At 34.3% G+C, this 20743-nt stretch overlaps 1 protein-coding gene and 2 pseudogenes across 1 annotated transcript; all 3 read right to left on the minus strand.

Annotated features, from left to right (window-relative positions):
* Nucleotides 1-790: 790 nt before the first annotated feature.
* Nucleotides 791-3683, minus strand: LOC106315777 (annotated as a pseudogene).
* A 7825-nt stretch (nt 3684-11508) lies between these two features.
* Nucleotides 11509-12166, minus strand: LOC106316185. Its single transcript, XM_013754052.1, has one exon. The coding sequence runs from the start codon at nt 12051-12053 to the stop codon at nt 11682-11684; it is 372 nt and encodes a 123-aa protein (XP_013609506.1). The 5' UTR covers nt 12054-12166; the 3' UTR covers nt 11509-11681.
* A 1900-nt stretch (nt 12167-14066) lies between these two features.
* LOC106315151 lies at nt 14067-15223 on the minus strand (annotated as a pseudogene).
* Between the last annotated feature and the right edge of the window lie 5520 nt (nt 15224-20743).

Genomic DNA, 20743 nt, shown 5'->3' on the forward strand with positions numbered 1-20743 from the left:
ACGAAAATTCCGACGGATGTAAAGCAGCCGTCGGAATTCCGTCGGTATTGTCCAATCTCAAACGGCTATACAACGGTCATATATATTTGTCGGCAACGGTCACATGGTTCGTCGGAAATTCGTCGGAAAATTCCGACGGAATTCCGACGACTTTACTGTTAATCGGAATGTCGTCGGAAATTCGTCGGAATATACTGATGAACTTCCGACGACTACAACGGTTACGTTTTTTATCGGAATGTCGTCGAAAAGTCATCGGAAAATTCCGACGACTTCAATTTTTTGGGTTTCGTCGGAAATTGATCGGTAATCCGTCACAAACGTCCGACGACATTGATGTCCGTCGGAACCTCCATCGGAATTCGGCGTGTTTTCTTGTAGTGTTTGTGAGGCCTTTGCCTTTCTTTGTTTTTTTACATTCATTTTATTCATTTTTTTTCTTCCAGTTTAAGAAGGAGAGGACATTTGTAAAATGTTACAGTACATGAGCAAGATGAAAGAACATACAAAAAAAAAAACAGAGACATACATGTGAAGCCAAACAATTTGAGAATAACACCGAAAGATGCTTTGCGACAAAATCCAAGAGAAGCCAAATTCTTTGTGATGATTGAAAAATCAAACTTAGAAAACATGGCTCATCCTTTGTGAGGATCAATTTGTTTTGGTGTGTGTACGTGTGGAACCATGATAGTATGTGGAAACTTTCGGAGGAAATCTGGTTTGTAACTAGTGTGAGTAATTATAATGAGATATCTTTTGTTTACGCGATGTACTTTATTTTCTTTGATTACTTTTATATGTTTTTGTCCATTTCTTACTGCATGAGAAATTTTAGATGACAATACGTACAGAAGTGGTTCGTCGCTAGGTATGTTAGCTCTCTGATTTTAACAACATGAGAAATTTCTTAAACTGATTCTTTCTGATTGATCATGTTTTTTTACTTCTGAGAAGTCGCTGATGAATAAATTCTTCTTTTTCTTTCTCCACTTTCTCTAACTCAGGCCTAAGACAAACTGAGAATATAAAAATACTTTACGTTAAAATCAGCATATTGTACAAAGAAATGTACATTTGTACATGTATGTGTATGTGTGTGAGAGTCACCTGATCAATACGGTCCTCAGCGATCACATCCTCAAAGCCTGCATCTTTAAGCATTTACAGGAAAGAAAGTTTAATGATTCATAACACCCTCAAAAACAGAAAATAATAATAAAGTTTTATTATCAACACAAACCTGTCCATAGGCTTGAACATCATGGATATCATATCCTCTTTGTTTGATGTACTCTGCGAATACTGGAGACGGAGTTTCATCACTCTTGCAATAGTCAGTGATGAGAACTCTTCCACCTGGTTTAAGCCACTTGAAGAATGTCTTAAACAGAGCTGGCTTGTCCTGGAAAGAAAAAAGGGACAAATGATGATTACTCTTAAAAAGGAATATGAATCTTCGAGAGTGATTACTGCTTACTTGGATGTGGAAAATGATTACTGCTTACTTGGATGTGGAAAATAGTGGCACTGCTGTAAATGACGTCGAAAGAGTTATCAGGATATGTATTTGTGGTGCAATCCGCGACTTCAAACTCGACTGAGCAGTTGAGCCCAATAGCACGCTCCAACGCGAAAGACATCATGTTGACCAATAGATCAATACCGACAACATGAACATCAAAAGTCTCAGCCATGTAGAAGTCACCTCCTCCGATACCACAATCAACATCATGTTGACCAATAGTTGTCTCTGTTAATTATAACAACAACTTAGAGACAAGAGGCACGCATGTCTGTATGATAAAGAGTTAGAAATGGAATTTACCAAAACCGCGAGTGCTCACATATCCTTGCCCAACGACACACTCGTATCGCAAGATCCCATTAGACTTGTATTGAACATTGTCCAAGAAACGCTGGAAGTCCTTGTCATTCTCCATGCTTACTTTTTGCCAAATCCAGTAAATCTGACATAACATGGACGATAAAGCTTTACCTCTTGGTAATGAATAAGGTACACCATCAAATGATAACAAAAGTAGACAGTCTAATAAAGAAAATAATTAGTCACCTGATTTTGATTCTTCTTGTTCTTCACATACGCCACAATGCATTTGCAACCAACCATAGTGAGCTCAAATGATTTGCCAGAAGCATCACGTGCTTGGCTTTCCTGGAAAATCTGCATTACACCATACGTTTTAAAATTTAGCGCACTCTAAAAAAAAGAAACTCAACTCATCCAAAACATTAGATTCGAGAGAATGGAGCCAAGTGACAACAAACCTCTGTATAGAATCTTGGTGCACGATAGTGAGTGGGGTTTGATTTTCGCTTGCGGTCTCATGATTGATGGAAGCATGATTCTCTGAAGAAAATGTATGGTCCTGGCTTTACCCATCCAAGCATTCTTTCTGCCAAAAGTTCCACCTGCATCCCATCTATAAGATTTAGAATTTCTTCTCTTTTACAGTAAAAAGAGAATCACATAATGAGAAATGGATATCACTTCTTTATCAGAGAGATACATGAGCAACCAATTTGAGAAAATCAAGTCAACGGATCCATCTTCGATTTTCTGGAGATGTCACATCAGCACACATCAGAGAGATACATTCACACTTTCATTCTGCAAGAACACAACATCACCAAAGAAACTTAATACAAAGAGCTACCAAACCAAAGTAGTCGTAAAACAAACCTTCTTAATGGCACTTTCGATGAAGTCAAGGACGATGACTTCACCAGCCTTTTGAGCCAGTTCATCAGTGAAACGACTGATGCCAGCTCCAAGTTCTAGCACCCTTTTCCCTTCATATTGTGGGATTAAAGTGAGTACCTAATAGCAAAGAAACACATCAGTCAGGCTTCTGTTTTATAAATACTCCAATAAGGGAACTAACTGTTTGACAATAAAACAAAATGATTCATATAGCAATTGAAAAGGTGAAAACGTTTTAAAAAGATGATCAAGAACAGTATGTAACCATTGAACCGTATGGATAGGAGCGCATCAGTAGGTATGGGCTTGACGTCCTCCGTTAGTTTCTCAAAAGAAGTGTTATCATTGAACCGTATGGATAGGGGCGCATCAGACAACCGAAATTTTTGTTGCTTCTCGTTACACCAACAAAAATGGTCGACTGTTTGAAAGAAATAAATCAAAAGATTTTCGCTGAAAGGTGTATGAATCTGAGTTGACGGTTCACACTAACAGACCTTTGCATAATGGTCGACTGTTTGAAAGAAATAAATCGAAAGATTAGACAATCGATATAGATACTACGGCAAGTTTATTTCTATTTCTAATAGGAGAAGGACGTGATTACCAGTTCGTCAATGAGTAAAATGTCAACATGAGTTCACCGCCTTTCAGATCGGCAAAGAGGATGAAGGAACAGCATCCGGCTTTCAGATCGGCAAAGAGGATGAAGGAATTCACCATTGTTGGAGTTATAATTAGAACAAACTTGTCTTATCGATCTCGTTGAAGTTGTGCACATCGCTTGAAACTTGGAGATTTATACTCGGAGTTAAGTTTTTTACTTTGGGAGGCGATGAGGTCGATTGAATATTTCAGAGTGGGAGGAATGGATTACTCTTGTTAAAGCGCTGATTAAATTTCTGAAACGTTACAGTCACTTGATCGACGACAGCTTTTCTGAAAAAATCTGAGAAACAAAGCTCGTAGCTAAGGAGAAGATTAAACCTTCTCTTTCATTGGGCCTGCAGAGAATTTTATGTATAAGCCCAGAAAAGCAAAGAAAAGGTCCAGTTCAGATCAAGACACAAAATCACCCGAATGTAGCAAAATTCTCCAGTGCCACGTGTCCTAAAATGCTCACCCTTCCATGCTGACGTGGCTCCATGAGCAGAAAGACAAGTATATTTTATTGTAATAGATAGACTAGGGGTTGGTCCGCCCTACAGACCGGTAAATTTACAATAAAATAATTTTATATTAAAATATTTTTAATTTTATAAAATATTTGAAAATTATTCTAAATTGAATATAATAAATATAGTTTGGTTTCTAATTAAACCATATATAATTTGACTTTTTCATAATTTTTACATCTTTGAATTTTTTATTTGAAATCGACTATATTTTATGACATTGTACTACTTTATTTTTAGTATTCATTTCAGTTATTAATTGTTAATAGAAATACGTTCACATTTTTGCATCTAAATGTGTAGTATTTTAATATTTTTTAATTTTTTGTTATAGTTATATGTTTGATTGTGATATATCTTAATGTATTCTAGTCATGATTATAAATGTGTCTCTAACAATGTTTATTTTCAAAAATTTCCTTAAAAAAACTAAAATCAAATTGTCTTTGGCAATCTAGCATGTTAAATTTTTATAACACGTTATCTATAATTTTTATTGATATTTTTTACATAAATTGTTTTTTGAAGTTTGACTTAGAGTTTCTATATATATATTAGCTCTAAGTGGTGATAAAGGCTTAAAAACTTTATAAGATATCCTAATATACATTTTACTACATAGATTTAAGAGTATTTAATTTTTATTATTTATTATTTTATATATGTTTTGGATATATTTTTTTATTTTTGCTTCTAAACTATTTTGGATTGATTAAAACAGATTAAGAAAACTAAATTTTGATTTAATCTGATCAATATTTTGTTTGGGTGTAGAATATTAAAGTTTGGTTTTCTATTGAAATGGTTAAGCTTATCTTGATATTTATGGCCTAATTATAACCATTTAACTATTAATATTGTATTTTGATATACTTACAATTTTCAATAGATCTACTGAAGGCCAAACAATTTAAAATATTTTGAAATCTTGTGGACCTATTATTCATAAATAAATTTAAATTATACTGAATAATTTTTAATTAATTTTTATACTAAACCTAAGTGTATTACTCATGAATGAGATGAAAAATAAAATTTTATATATAATTGGATTAATATATTTTAGTTTTTAAAAGTATTTAATATTTTCTCTTTTGATAAGATTTTATCCTTTTTGTAGGGGTCGTATTGTGAATGGATTTTTTTTGTTTCATTTAGAATAAAGTTAAATGTCGAATGTGCGCTCATCTCGAAGACATGCTCTTCATGGATAAAAAAATGGCTTCATAATGATTTAGTGAAGGCAATAGCTCTCAAAGCTTTCATCTTTTGAAAGATTACCTATGTTTTTGTTACTTGAATTCCTCAAAGCAGACGTCAATTTAATATAGCATCTTTGTAGAATGAAATCTGTGTTTTTATCGGACACTTTTTCGGAGCCATTAGAGTTGTCGCTGTTTTCTTTCTAATTAAATGGTTTGATGCTTTGTACATAGCTTCCATGAGGGACCGAGTCATCACAGTTCGAATAAAGAAGCTTTTGGTAAATAATTAAAGGATTTAATAACACCAAAAGAGTAAAGATCTTTACATAACTAAACAAATATAGTCATATGTAAAGAGCTCATGCATATAAGGTAAAAGCCAAAAAAAACACAAACAAAGAGGCAGCAGATAAAACTGTGATGTTTAATAAAACTATCCGGTATGATGTCTTCCAAGGTAGATCACCTCGTAAAATTACACAACCTAAAGATCTTTTCGGTGCCGGTACCACCACTGGTGGTCCACCAGGCATTCTCAGAGCTGGAGAAGCTTCATGAAGAAATCAACAGTATTGTAATATGTCCCCCAGCTGCAGTGTTACTTTCTTACTTCCCTCTCGCATTTTTTCCAATGACTCCATTGCCGCGTCTGTCACCTCCACTCTCAGACTTAGATAGTGATCTAATTCATGCACATGTTCAATATGTCTATAACAATGGACCAAAGTAAATTAGACCTTGGAGCAAGCATATATTACTAACAGAAGGGAAGAAACTACCACCGTATCAATCACAGACTTGTCCATCCTTCAAGAAGATTGCATGACCATGGAAATATTAGAACCACACTCAGAAAAGGGGAGATGGTTATTGCATATTTTTGTTAACAGATGCCTCCGATGGATACAATAGAAGACTCAATGAGATGAAGGTTACCTTGATCATGAGCAATCATGTGAGGATGGTAACCGTTAGCTCAGTGATCAGCTAGGGGTGTTAAGATAAATTGGAATTACATAAGATATTTAACAGTACTGCATTATAAATATGAAGACAATCTGTATATATTTTTAAAATTGATTGGTGTACATAATTATAACACCCCAACGTTTAATCCATTAAGGCGAGAAACCTGTATCAGCATCTCGCTTGGATTCGTAACACCCCAACGTCTCTTTCTATATGCGTGACAAACATGCTCACATGAATTGCAGAAGACGTGCACTTCCTGCAAAGGTCACATGAAAGCTAGGAAAGCAAAATTGAAAAAAAACTTCAACTACTCGGAAATAATAAGTTATGTTTCATACATAGGAAAAAAAATTCACACTGGAAGGAAAGTTATGTTTATTGTAAGCAAGGAAGATTCACTATATTGATGCAGTTATCTATAGTTTATGTTCAAGAAAAGAGTAGAAACCTGAGCTTTGGAGTAAGGTACGGCAAACATTTGCTTTACAATGTAAACTGCCGCAAAGAAGTTTACCTTATTCTCGTATTCCACTAACCCAAGACAGAAAGTGCTTCACTTTTCTTGTTAAGGTTCATAGCAATAACATTAGCCTCCTTTGATACTAAATTTAAAATGATGAGTTACCCATTTTTCCTCCACTTTTGGGAGATGAAGAATGCGAATCACCTTTTCTTGAGCACGTCATGAAATCTAGGAGGAAAAAAACACATTAATCAGACATACATAATCACAAAGCTGATTTAGACACACTAAAATGGTAAACGTTTGTCCTTCCATAACCAAGTCTTCCATGATCTTCTCTACCAAACTGATCAAAATCATAATCATTAGAAATGGCTCTTTTCTTTTGAAGTAAATCTAAAAATGAGTTTCTTGGGTTTCAAAGGACTAACCTAAAAATTCTGCCATCTGTTGTCAAAGCAACGAAATGTGTTCCTCCACAAGAATCTTTAGATGAATCTTTTGATGATGCATTTGATGAGCTCTTTGATCAACATTTTGATCAAGCCTTTAAGAATTTAACCATTCATAGTGATCAAGAAGAACGAAGAAAGAAAAGAAAACGAGCGTATATCGAAAGAAATCGTGAGGAATGCCACATCCGTTTATGGAATGATTATCTCAGTGATACTCCAACGTATCCTGAAAATTTCTTCCGTCGACGTTTTAGAATGAACAAGCCATTGTTTATGCGCATTGTTGATCGTCTTTCCAACAAAGTTCAATACTTTAAGGAAAAGCAAGATGGTTTCGGAAGGATTAGTCTCTCTCTCCTTCAAAAGTGTACTGCAGCCATTAGTGTGTTGCCATATGGTTCTGCGGCTGATGCGGTCGACGAATACCTCTGGCTCGGTGAAACAACAACTCGGTTATGCGTGGAAAATTTCGTGGAAGGAATTATATATTTGTTTGGCGATGAGTACCTAAGAAGACCAACACCAGCTGATCTTCAACGTCTACTTGATGTTGGAGAGTATCGTGGATTTCCCGGAATGATAGGAAGCATCGATTGTATGCATTGGGAGTGGAAGAATTGTCCCACCGCTTGGAAAGGGTAATATTCTCGTGGTTCGGGTAAACCAACAATCGTTTTAGAGGCAGTTGCTTCATACGATCTCTGGATATGACACTTGTTTTTTGGACTGCCAGGTACCTTAAACGATATCAATGTTCTTGATCGCTCACCTGTTTTTGATGACATAATAAAGGGTCATACTCCGGAAGTCACTTACTATGTCAATGGAAGAGAGTATCATTTGACTTACTATCTCACCGATGGTATTTATCAGAAATAGGCAACTTTTATCCAATCTATTCAACCACCACAAGGGCCGCATGCAGTTTTATTTGCTCAACGTCAAGAAGCTGTCCGAAAGGATGTCGAGCGTGCTTTTGGAGTCTTGCAAGCTCGCTTTGCCATTGTTAAAAATCCGGCACTTTTTGGGGATAAAGTCAAAATAGGGAAGATTATGCGAGCATGTATCATACTCCATACTATGATAGTAGAAGACGAACGAGATGGATACACTCAGTTTGATCCTTCGGAGTTCCAGCAAGCAGAAGACAACGGAAGTTCACATGTCGATCTCGATTTCTCCACAGATATGCCTACAAATATCTCCAATATGATGGGTGTTCGAACTAGAATTCATGATAGACAGATGCATCAACAACTGAAAGATGATTTAGTTGAACATGTATAGTTTAAATTTGGCAGTGATGAAGACAACAACTGAGCTCGGACGCTTCTTTCAAATATTCTCGTTTGTTAAACTAATCTTTGTTTTTATGTTTTAATTTTAAAATCTATGTCTACAATGTAATATTTAATTATGTTTTATGTAAGAAAAAAAATTTTAATTTCAATAAAAAAGTTTAATATTTGTTTTTTAAGAAACCTAAAATAAGAAACTTGCAATGGAGGGGGAAATAATCTCAAGGTTCTTAATCAACCCTCTTACCAAAATTAACTCTTTAAATACTATTAAAAATAAATTAAGAGAACCATTAGGGTATTTAGGATAAAGATGGTCTTAATAAGTTGTGATTGTTCTTTTCCATACAATTGTTTATCTGATCCGTTTGATTTTGTTTTAATATATTAAGGTTAACATGGCCATTATTAATTTGTTCACAGTGATTGTAAATCATACGCAGAGATATCAATGAGAAGAGCGTCAACAAAGTAATTAAGCTTCTGTAAGCCAAAGAAAGCAAAAAAATGTTGAACGACGTCGTTGAAGTGGAGATGGTCTCATGTAGTACATATACAAAGCTGTGCTTTGCTGCAGTACAACACAAGAACACCGATGTTTAGTACTTGCAGAAACTTGGATTAAATAATAAAGAATACAGAAACTTGGATTAAACAATGTGTTCTTTATTACATTAGGCTATGATTATTGGGAGTCCTTGCTTTTGAGTCCTTAATATACATATATTTGTATGTATATATTATATATGCGTATATAATTAATAAGGATTTTACGGAAACCCAAACCGAAAGTTTTTTAATTAAGCACGTGGAAACTATTTTAAACTTTAGCTAATGATAGTTTACAATTTATTACAAATCAGCAACGTCAAAAATACGATTTAGCACCGCTCGTTAGTCGTACACAGTCGTACAAACACAGGCATTGTACTGCTTTCAGACAATGTCTTATAAATTACATGTGTAGTTCCATGAGGATAAAACAGAGCAAGAAATTATTTTTCCCTGGATTTGAATGAACATCATTGAGTGCAGCGTTGATGTGATTTACTTTTTTCATTGTTGAATGGATTAAAGCAATTTACATCAATGTTGGCTCAATTATGCTTTTCTGATTTTCAGGATCATAGAAAACAACATTCACATTTTTTTTTATCATTTTCCTCCCGATTCAAATCTCTTGTTCTTTTTTGAGTCTTACAACAAACTTTCACCATACAAAATAACTTAGAAAAAGCACCGAAAAGGATTCAAAATGCGAGGTTGGTCTCTTTAATGAATTGTGAACAGTTTCTTTTATTAAATAATAGTGACAGTTTTAACATGTATTTTTAAAAATGAAAAATCATAGCTTTTTCATACTATATGCTAAGAGTGACATTAAAATTATTATATTTTCAAAATATTGTCACTGTTTTTAAATCGAAAGTGAACAACTTTATTAATAAGATTAAATTAACGTCGCACTAACGTTCAAAAAAAAAAGATTAACGTCGCATATTCGAATCTCTATTGGGTGCATTTTCTTAAGTTGTTTTGTATGTTGAAGGTGTGTTGTTAGAATCGAAAATATAAATTCTAAATGTTCTAAGACATCCATGAATCATGGCGGTAAAGTAACGTTATTCAACCTTTAACACATGATATCTGATGTGTAGTTACAAAAAAAAAATGATATCTGATGTGTCTTTCAAAGAAAAATATAAACCATATAAATCCAAAATTTAAGTTTCGTTCGTATACAACCTTGTTGATTTTTTTATCTCTACGAATCACATAACAACGTTTATAACTTCATCGATATATATATATAAATATTTGAAAATTTTAACAAAAAAAATTGTAGAAATTAACAACGTCATATGTGTAGGAACTAGGAAGTAGTAAGTTCCAAATACACTTGTTTTACTTCGTAAAGTTTTCACATTATATATTTGAAAATTTTTAACAAAAAAATTGTAGAAACAACGTCATATGTGTAGGAACTAGGAAGTAGTAAGTTCCAATACACTTGTTTTACTTTGTAAAGTTTTCACATTTCATTGTTTGTTCTACCACAAAAAAAATTGCAGCTTATATTAAGTTGTAGTATTTCAAAACTACTACATTATTATTATTACAAGTATCGTATATATTATGGATGTTTTTATATATATTAAATTTAAAAATAATTAATATATAAAAATATATAAATCTATTTTGGATATCCAAAATACTTTGCTTTGGATCGGATTATATTTCAGTTTTTCAAATACCAAAATTTTGAATAATTCGGATATTTAATCAATTTCGGTTCGAATTTGATACTATTTATTCGGATTGGGATCGATTCAGTTCTTTGAATTTGATTTTTTTACCTAATTCTAAATAGTGACATAAAAAATTAATAGCATAAAAATACATCCGCACAGGGAGATCAAAATTTAGTTATCATTATTAGAATCTCACACATAAGGTGGATCAATCATCTATTTTCCAACATTTAAGACGACCTCGATTTGAAAATTTGGCAAAATCGTAGTGGAAGAATGTCGCTTTCAATCCTGAGTATTCATAAATCATCAAACTCTAGAATGTACCCCAAACATTATAAAGTAGTGGTGAGAATTGTAAGTACAAATATGTCGGTATCTTTTTTCTTTATCACAAACAAACTTGAAAATAAAAGATATCACTTTGGCATTATTATAGTAATCGATTTCTATCAAAATTTCAAAATTACTCTTTCCTATAATCAAAACAATGCAACGTTCATAAAGCAATCGCAAAAGTTGTTGTAATTTCTTAACCAAAAGAGGTGAAAAAAATTCCGGAAAATATTACGTAGATAATACACTCCCACTTGTCAAAAAATGACAAGAAGAACCACTAGTTGTCTGAGTCAATGTACATACATTAGGCACCGTAATAGCATGTTTATCCGGGGTACTTGATAAGATTTTAGTACGTGAACCTCCATAAAACCTTTAAAAGATCAATTACAAAAACTACTAATTAAAAACCGATTTTAATGAGTTTTTTACACTGTTTGCAGGTCTTTCTGATCCGTGGCGATCCGCGATTGATTTGTTTTTTAATTTTCTAATATATTCATTTTAGGAGTTTAACTCATGCATCCATTCAACCACAAAACTTTCTACTGCATCAAATTTTTATTATCTACATCTCATTTTCTAAAGGGAATTTTTCGAATACAAGCAGAATACACACGCAGAGACACTTGATTTCATCTACATATATAGACACTCTGATAAGACTTGAAAGATCTTCGGCAAAAGTTTCACTAGTACACATACTTTAACATCTCACATGAGAGACTAAACCTTACATGGATGTTCCATATCTCAAGCTGGTCATAAGTTTTAAGGAAACTTTTAGGTTGATTGATTTACCTAGCCCCAAAGGGGAACCACATCTCATGGATGTCTGACTGGTACGAGACCATGAGCAAGATGATCACGAGCACGGCTGCTACTCCCCAAGGAGAAGAACCAGCACGGTGGATGGAGTCCTGTTCAGGCCATGGGACGTAGAAGGAAAGGCCGCCTGAGAAGATGTGGACGAGGAGGAGGAGGAAGAGAGGGGAGAGCATGAAGACGAGCTTGAGCTGGTTCATGGTGTCTTCGAGGACGGACTCGTAGTTCAAGTACCATGTGAGAGACAATACAAAGAAGACAACCATGAAGAAAAAACAGACATGTGGGTCTGGGAGAGAAAGGTAGTCTAGGTACGATGAACCGTAGTATGGTGATCTCTCCATGTATTTCTTCTTCTTCTTGATCTTCTCTGGTTTTGGTAAAGGTCTAAAGTTCTTAGAATGTGTAAGTGAAGTCTAGATGTCTCTCTATGAGTGTGTGTGTGTGTAGCAGTGTATTTATACCAAGAAGTATATTATCTCTAGAGAGTAGAAAAAAGTAATTTTCATTGATTTATTAGATTGAAATATTGTAGGGCTTTTGGGGGATTTGAAGTGGTCGGTTCAGACCACGTGGATATTGTCATATGGTTCTGTATTAAAACATCAAATTATTTCCTTTTAAATTTGGGGTTCTGTATTAAAACATCAAATTATTTCCTTTTAAATTTAAAGCCAAATAAAGATAAACTAAAGAGGTATCTTCACTATTTTTTTATATGTATTTGACATTATCCAAAAACCTTGAATAATTGTTTTGATCATAAGCTGTGAATTTTATTGAATATTGTTTCTGATAATACCGGGGGGGGTTCCGTGGTCCCATCAGCTAAATCAGGAGATCACGTCAGGATTTTTTGATTTTTAATTGAAGTCTATTTCTGGGTGTCATGATGCATCAATTCTTTCGTGGACGGAGTCATGGAGGTCGGTTAATAGGATCCGATTAGTAACGACTGTAGGTTTAAAAAAATTGATGTAAAAAAATTTGTTTACTTTGGCTTTAGATTTTATTGCTTTAAAATTTTAAAGAAAGCTCCAAAAAATTGCTCTGAATTTTTGGTTCTGTAGAGCACTTGTAAAGTTGTAGATTATTTCAAGAGCTGTGATTTTGAAATTTTTATTAAAACTTGATTGCTGTGAATTTAGTGCTGTAGAAATAAATGGGACTGCAGACAGCACCTACATACACTACCAATCACACCCATAATGTCGGTAGTAGATTCATCAAATTAATTTATTACTATTGAAAAGAAAATGTGCCGTTCATTTCTACAATCTCATCGGTGTCTTTTATTTGTGTTTCCTGAAAAGCCCAATTGGAGTCTACTAGAAATGAGACGCCCAAATAGAAAAGGCCGAAGAATATTGATGACAGACGTAAGCTTGAGCATGATTACTGGGGTTTTTAGGGATGAGTTTTTAGCAAAATACAAGAACCCGTCTCTAAGCTTTTAACTAAAAAAAGTTAAGAACCAGTTCTTAAATAAAACTTTTAAGAGCCGTCGTAGTTAAAAGTTAAGAGACGGGTTCTTATATTTCGGTAAGAACTCCACCCTGAGAACTCTTCAATAATCATGCTCTTGCAAGTTACTTGAGGTTTCGATTTTAGACAAATATTCAAATCGAATCGTGACTTCTCACTTGCCTTACATGTCTACACACAAATTACCCTCATTCTTGAAATGAAATCAAGATTTTTGCTCATTCAACTGTTACACTCATCTTAGCAACATTATATTTATTGCCACCTTCCATATTCTTAACATTCAAAGCTTGAGCATGGAAACACTGCTGGGCAACATCGTACAGGGAATTTTTTTTTTTTTTTTTGCATTTGGTCAGTGGCACCTCTTTAACTATTTTCTCTGCATCCAAAATCATACATATCATGTACATGTTTCCTCTTTCAAAACCAAGATATTTAGTGTCTCTCTTGATCATTATAATCTCCTACTATGCTTTTCATTTCTTTGGGACTCAAGAATCCCCAACCTTTTAACACTCCTGCATCTCCCTCACTTTCAATAATGTATATGTAGTTTTTCGCATAATATTTAACAAAAGAAGACCAATGGAACATAGGGACCTCAACAACTTAATTGCACTTGCCGTCGCGCAACAACTCTTTCTCTTCCAGTTCCGCACGTCCGACCACATGGGCGTTGAGGGCCGCTACCATTTGATGCTACGACTCATGGTTTTTGTCTCTTTGATCACAACACTCTTGGGAATTTTTACCACTGGTATTACTTTATTACCGAAAAAACAGAGACCGCTCTAAAAACAGTGCATAGTTCGAAACAATATAAAACAATAACAAATCCAAAAGACATCATATAGAAAAACATACTGATATCACTCCATCCAAAAGTAATTGTTTTCTTTATCCCTCATCACCGTCTCATGTACGCCATCATTCTCTCGTGTGTTGCAGTAGCGTAAGAAAGTAGTGAAGTCATATCTATCATCTCAGCTTGAGGAGGACGAGGCACGGGTTCCATCCACCGTGGGACCACGAATGGGCAAAACGAGATACAAACTCTAAAGTTCAAGTGTAAATTTAATGATGATCTTGGATGCCATATTTCATCCACGCTCTTCTTACATACAAAATGGTCAATGAGACAATCTTGATGACCATCATTAGATGCATTCCTAAGGATTGTGTAGTTTCGTTTCCGCAGGTTACATGACACCCAATGATAATCCCGTTGACTCCATAGATAAACAATACCAATATCAAACGGATTCATTGCCAACGGTGCATAGTTACTGATAATCGGGAAGCCTACTTCCCACAAAAGATGCCAAGTGTCGTCATCATTGTTCAGCCTCCAAATCTTCAAAACAGTTTCTTTGTATCGAGCTAATGATCTGAGATACATGACAAAGCCTCCTGATATAGTCAAGGTTCGTTAGTAGTCCTTGTTGTAATCCGGATAGTCTGGTAATTGGACAACCCGGAATTGATCGGATTCAGAATAGAAATCAAGAGCTACGACTACTCCAGGTTCACTCATAGAACTATAGTAGATTGTACCATTCAGGTTGATATCACACATGCTGCTGATGCAATAAGGATAGTAGTCTACTTTGGAAGTCCAGATCCCTGTCTCCGAGGAATACAGAAACACACTCAAATGATTATTTGTGGATTGGACAGTATCTAACCTAACCACTTTAAAGCTTATAACGACACCGTCCTCGTCCAAACGAGTCACCAAACAAGCCACACTAGAATTAGCACCTTTCGGATCAGATGGAGGTGGAGGGATTTCGACCCACTGCTGTGAAACTGGATTGCCCACGTAGCAGTAAGCATTATCAGAGTCGTTTCTAAGCAAAACCAGTCCACTGGAAGAAGTCACATAGTCAATATCACTGATATGATAGCGTTTGAAAGAAGGTGGGATGAGTGAAGCTGGAGATTTTGGAAGATCCCATGTTTTGCATCCATGAAACCCTATGAGCTCGTATGGTCCGTACAAGAGCGACCATGATGAAGAGGAGGAGTGTATTCAATAAGAGATGATTTGTATCAAAATGACAAATCCCTTGTTATTGAGATATGAATTTTAAAAACTCATTTAAAATTTAGTGTTATCGAGCTTGACATTTTATAAAGTACTCTGAAATCCATTGTTATTGAAAATATTTTAAGTTGTGAAGTTTTCAAATTTTCAAGTGATTTTAGAGTGTTTGGGTGGAGTTTCTTAGTTAAAAAAATAAAAAATCAAATTTCATGGTTTTAAGTGATACTCTAGAGTGGTTTAACAAAAATCATTTTATCCTCTGCAATTCCTTAAAATCATCTAAAACCTCATTAAAAATCAAATCACCTTAAATTTTAGATTGAATACACCCCCTAAACTTTTAGATTAATAAATTGAGAGGAGGGACTAGACCACGTTGTTTTAAAGAAAAGAGCCGGATTTTATAGAATTTCCAGTGTATATCTCCAATATTTTTTTTTCTAAAATAGAAAAATAAATCATAGAAGTGGATTTACCCAATATACTACTCTATAATAGAAATCTTATATTTTTAAAGAAATATATAGAGAAATTCTACTTTTGGTTTTATATTTAGAATTTGAAATAACATTTCTTTATTTCTCTTAAAAATAGAAGAATTCTATTAAAAAAACATATAGAAGCAAATCTCACTCTATAATAGAATTTGTCTATTTTATAGAAAATTATAAAGAAGAACATAAAGTTGGATTCAAGATAGTTTTAATAATATAAATCCACACAATGCGAACACAATGAACCTAACTAAAATGAATCACTACATAAATAATTAAAGTCCAAAATTAATATGATGTTTAAAGCTATTTTGTTTTAACTTGTAAATAATACTTTGGTTATAATTGGTTGGACGACAAAGATAAATTCTTTGTTGTATAGTTTAGGTTAGACGCATTTGTTTTAGCTATATATTTGTTATAGCTATTAAAAAAATTATAGACATTTTTTAAAATTCAAAGTGAACAAGGTTCTTACAACTATTTTCAGTATTTTTTATAAAAATAGTCTAAAGCATAATTGATACTTTAAAGGTTGTAAATAAAATTTATATTGGAAGTTATCAAATAAAAGCTTATTTTTCTATTGGATACCAACCATAAAAATGGTAGAATTAATTATTATTTTTGCCACACAAACAAGTATATTTGAGATGGTAGATTTTGAATCCAGAATGCTTAGCACCTATCCAAATTCGCTGTAACTTGTGCTTAAGACACGATGATGTGGGTCTGAAAAAATACATCATCTTTTCTCATTCAGCTGTTACACTCATCTTCCATTTATTCATCTACGCAAAGTTATATTTATTGCCACCTTCCATAATCTGAACCTCCAAAGCTAGAACATGGGAACATTAGTGGGTCACGTCATACCGTTTTTTTTTTCTTCTTTGCACTTGGTCTATGGCACCTCTTTAACCACATCAAACTATTTTCTCTTCATTCAAAATCATACATATCATGTACATGGTTTCCCTTTCAAAACTAAGATATCTAGAGCTCTCTTGATCATTGTAGGCTCCTCGCTTTTTTTATGTCTGTGGATCTCTTCCTGGTCAAAAGAATCACCAACCATTTGATCCCAGTGACAAAACTATCCCCATAACTTTGAGCACTCCTGCATCTCCGTCACCTTCATAACCTATGCGGATTTTGCCATCATTTTTTGACACAAAACTAGACCAATGGCTCATAGGGACATCATCAACTTAATAGTAGCACTCGCCTTCGCGCAACAGCTCTTTCTCTTCCATTTCCACTCGTCCGACAACACGGGCGTTGATTGCCACTACCACTACAACTCGTGGTTTTTGTATCTTTGGTCAAACACTCTTGGCGATTGCCATACCAACACTCTTGCATGCATGCTTTGGACACAATGTTTGGTTTCAAAGGATTTGATTTCCACACGTTGAAGAAGGTACATATACAATTAGATGCTAAGCATCGAACGTAAATATACAGTTGGTTAATATTCAGTATAGCTGGTTTCTGGTGAATGTAACCATCTTTGCAATGTGGTTTTATATTATTTTGCAAAGAATTTATGGTGAGAAAATTGAATATTCTGAGCTTCGGACAAAGACATCAAAATCATGATGACTAGCTTGAGAAATAATGGCTGCTGGAAAAGTACCAACTTCTAATAATGTTTTCGTATTCCAATTCAGAGAGCTTGATTATGTGAATTTAAACTTAATTCTGTATTTATTAAAATGACACTAGATAGGAGACGATCCATTCATGTATAGTGTGTTACACATATATGAACGTGATTAATTTGGATTTGAGCCAAAAGTAAATCGATTCTTTTGTTGTAAGAGCATCTTTATCCTACATATCTAATGGGTCTCTTAATTTATTTTTAATAGTATTTAAAGAGTTAATTTTGGTAAGAAACTTGATTAAGAACCTTGAGACTTTTTCTCCCTCCATTGCAAATCTCTTATTTTAGGTTTCTTAAAAAATAAATATTAAACATTTTTTTACTAAAATTTTATTTTTTATTACATAAAACATAATAAAAGATAACATTTTAAACATAGATTTTTAAATTAATACATGAAAACAAATTAAGATTAGTAAAAAAAACGAGAATTATCTGAAAGAAGCATTCGAGCTCAGTTGTTGTCTTCATCACGTCCAAATTTAAACCATACATGTTCAACTAAATCATCTTTCAGTTGTTGATGCATTTGTCTATCACGAATTCTAGTTCGAACACCCATCATATTGGCGATATTTGTAGGGATATCTGTAGAATACATAAGATCCACATGTGAACTTTTGTTGTCTTCTCCTTGTTGGAACTCTGAAACATCAAATTGAGTGTATCCATCTTGTTCGTCTTTTACTATCATATTATGGAGTATGATACATGCTCGCATAATCTTCCCAATTTTGACTTTATCCCAAAAAAGTGCTAGATTTTTAACAATGGCAAAGCATGCTCGCAAGACTCCAAAAGCACGTTCGACATCCTTTCGGACAGCTTCTTGACGTTGAGCAAATAAAACTGCTTTCGGCCCTTGTGGTATTTGAATAGATTGGATAAAAGTTGCCCATTTTGGATAAATACCATCGGTGAGATAGTAAGTCAAATGATACTCTCTTCCATTGACATAGTAAGTGACTTCCAGAGTATGACCCTTTATTATGTCATCAAAAACATGTGAGCGATCAAGAACATTGATATCGTTTAAGGCACCTGGAGGTCCAAAAAATGTGTGTCATGTCCAGAGATCATATGAAGCAACTGCCTCTAAAACGATTATTGGTTTTCCCGAACCACGACAATATTGCCCTTTCCAATCGGTGGGACAATTCTTCCACTCCCAAAGCATACAGTCGATGTTTCCTATCATCCCGGGAAATCCACGATGCTCTCCAATATCAAATAGACGTTGAAGATCAGTCGGTGTTGGTCTTCTTAAGTAATCATCGCCGAACAAGTATATTATTCCTTCCACAAAATTTTCCACACATAACTGAGTTGTTGTTTCACCGAGTCGGAGGTATTCGTCGACCGTATCAGCCGCAGAACCATACGCCAAAACACGAATGACTGCGGTACACTTTTGAAGGGGAGAGAGACTAATCCTTCCGAAACCATCTTTCTTTTCCCGAAAGTATTGAACTTTATTGGAGAGTCGATCAACAATGTGCATGAACAATGGCTTGTTCATTCTAAAACGTCGTCGGAAGAAATTATCAGGATACGTTGGAGTTTCACTGAAATAATCATTCCATAAACGAATATACCCTTCTTCACGATTTCTTTCGATATAAGCTCTTTTTTTCCTTTTTTTCTTCGTTCTTCTTGATCAGCACGAATGGTAAATTTCTCAAACGCTTGATCAAAGTGTTGATCAAAGAGCTCATCAAATGCATCATCAAATGATTCATCTAAAGTGTTTTGAGAAGAAGAAGCCATATATGGTGATTAAAGAAGTTTATAAACTTGTGATCAAAGAGAGAAAATAAAGAGAAGATGAGTTCTTTTATAAAAATTGTGATCAAAGATAGAAAATAGAGAGACTTAAAAAAAAATTTATAACACTTGTGATCAAAGTGCAGAGTCGAGAGAGAAGATATATATGAGATTATAGAGAGAAAGTGCAATATATAGACACAAGCTTTTGTGTTTGGTACAATTGTTCGAGACACTCAAAAACAAGAGTAACAAGAGTCTTTGATGCACATGAAAATACAAAGTGCACATGTACAAGACAAGAGTACAAGACACAACAAGTTTGTGATCCATCTCACGTTTCTCATCTCTCTCTCTGTTCCCATTCTTTCGTTCTCGTCTATATAGATCTTCTTTATACTTGTCTCTTTTCAGCTAGGATCTGACAAGGGTTAAAACTTATTGTTATTACATGACAGTAGCAAAACAGAAGGTGAAACTAAAAGTTACAGAGGAGAGAACCTGATATTGATGTACAATGGTAAACCCGAGCTTTTTTTGTCATCGACCAATGCTCCTGCAAGTAACAAGAACAAGAACAAGACAATTAAAAAAAAAATTATTTAAAGAAACACAAGTCAAAGCGTTTAAAGAACATTATATTAAGACAACCGTTCATATTAAGACAAGAGAACATGAGAACTTAACCAGATAAACCATGAGAACAAGCACATTTCTAAGCGTTTAAGATAAGCACATTTTTAAGAACAAGACAAGAGAACATTATATTAAACCAACATGAAGATGAAACATAATGAGACTTAACATGAAAATGAAACAAGAACAAGAACATGACCGAGAGTTAACATGAAAATTAAACATGAAGATGAAACAAGAACAAGAACAAGAACATGACCGAGAGCTATACTTAAACTAACTAGAAATTAACTCATCTATGAGTTTCTTCTTCAAAGCTTCTTCATAATCAGCTAGCGGTACTTGTTTTGCAACAAGACTCTCAAGTAGCTTCATCTTGGAGAGCCTTTCTGATACGCCCAAAATAAGGATCACTCTTTCGGTAAGGTTGATATGAACTCAGATCCGAGAGGATTGAGAACTGATGGATCGAGGGGTGACACTAAGGGTTGCGGAATAGCCCAAAGATACTACCAGACTTCGATCGTTGCCGGATGTGACGCACCGGTCCAACAAAAGAAGGATCGAAACTTGGAGATAACCTCACCAAGAAACTAAGAAGTGTTCTAAACAAAGAACAATGAGAGAAACTCATAAAAAGGGAAAAACAATCTGTTTTATTTCGTGGCTCTAAGGCCTTATTTATAGGATTACAAGTTGTAGAGATCCAAAGAAAAATGTGCTAAAAACAAGACATTGGAAATAGAAACAAAGACTTGACTAAATAAAGTCTTTGACTGAAACTTGGACTACCTCTTCATATAGCCACGACCAGGACTTTGAAAGGTGAAGAATATACTCCTGATATGGGCCAAGACATGTCCCTTTGAGGCCTGGTCGAAATCCATCTTTTCCCTTAGCCAATATTTATCGGTTTCTCCATTTGGCCCAAACAAG

Source organism: Brassica oleracea, chromosome C9 (assembly GCF_000695525.1).
Source record: "Brassica oleracea var. oleracea cultivar TO1000 chromosome C9, BOL, whole genome shotgun sequence".
NCBI classification, from domain to species: domain Eukaryota; kingdom Viridiplantae; phylum Streptophyta; class Magnoliopsida; order Brassicales; family Brassicaceae; genus Brassica; species Brassica oleracea.

Bases quoted from the DNA above. Each gene is read 5' to 3' on its own strand.
- LOC106316185 (XM_013754052.1), bottom strand. From the start codon at position 12,053: ATGGAGAGATCACCATACTACGGTTCATCGTACCTAGACTACCTTTCT.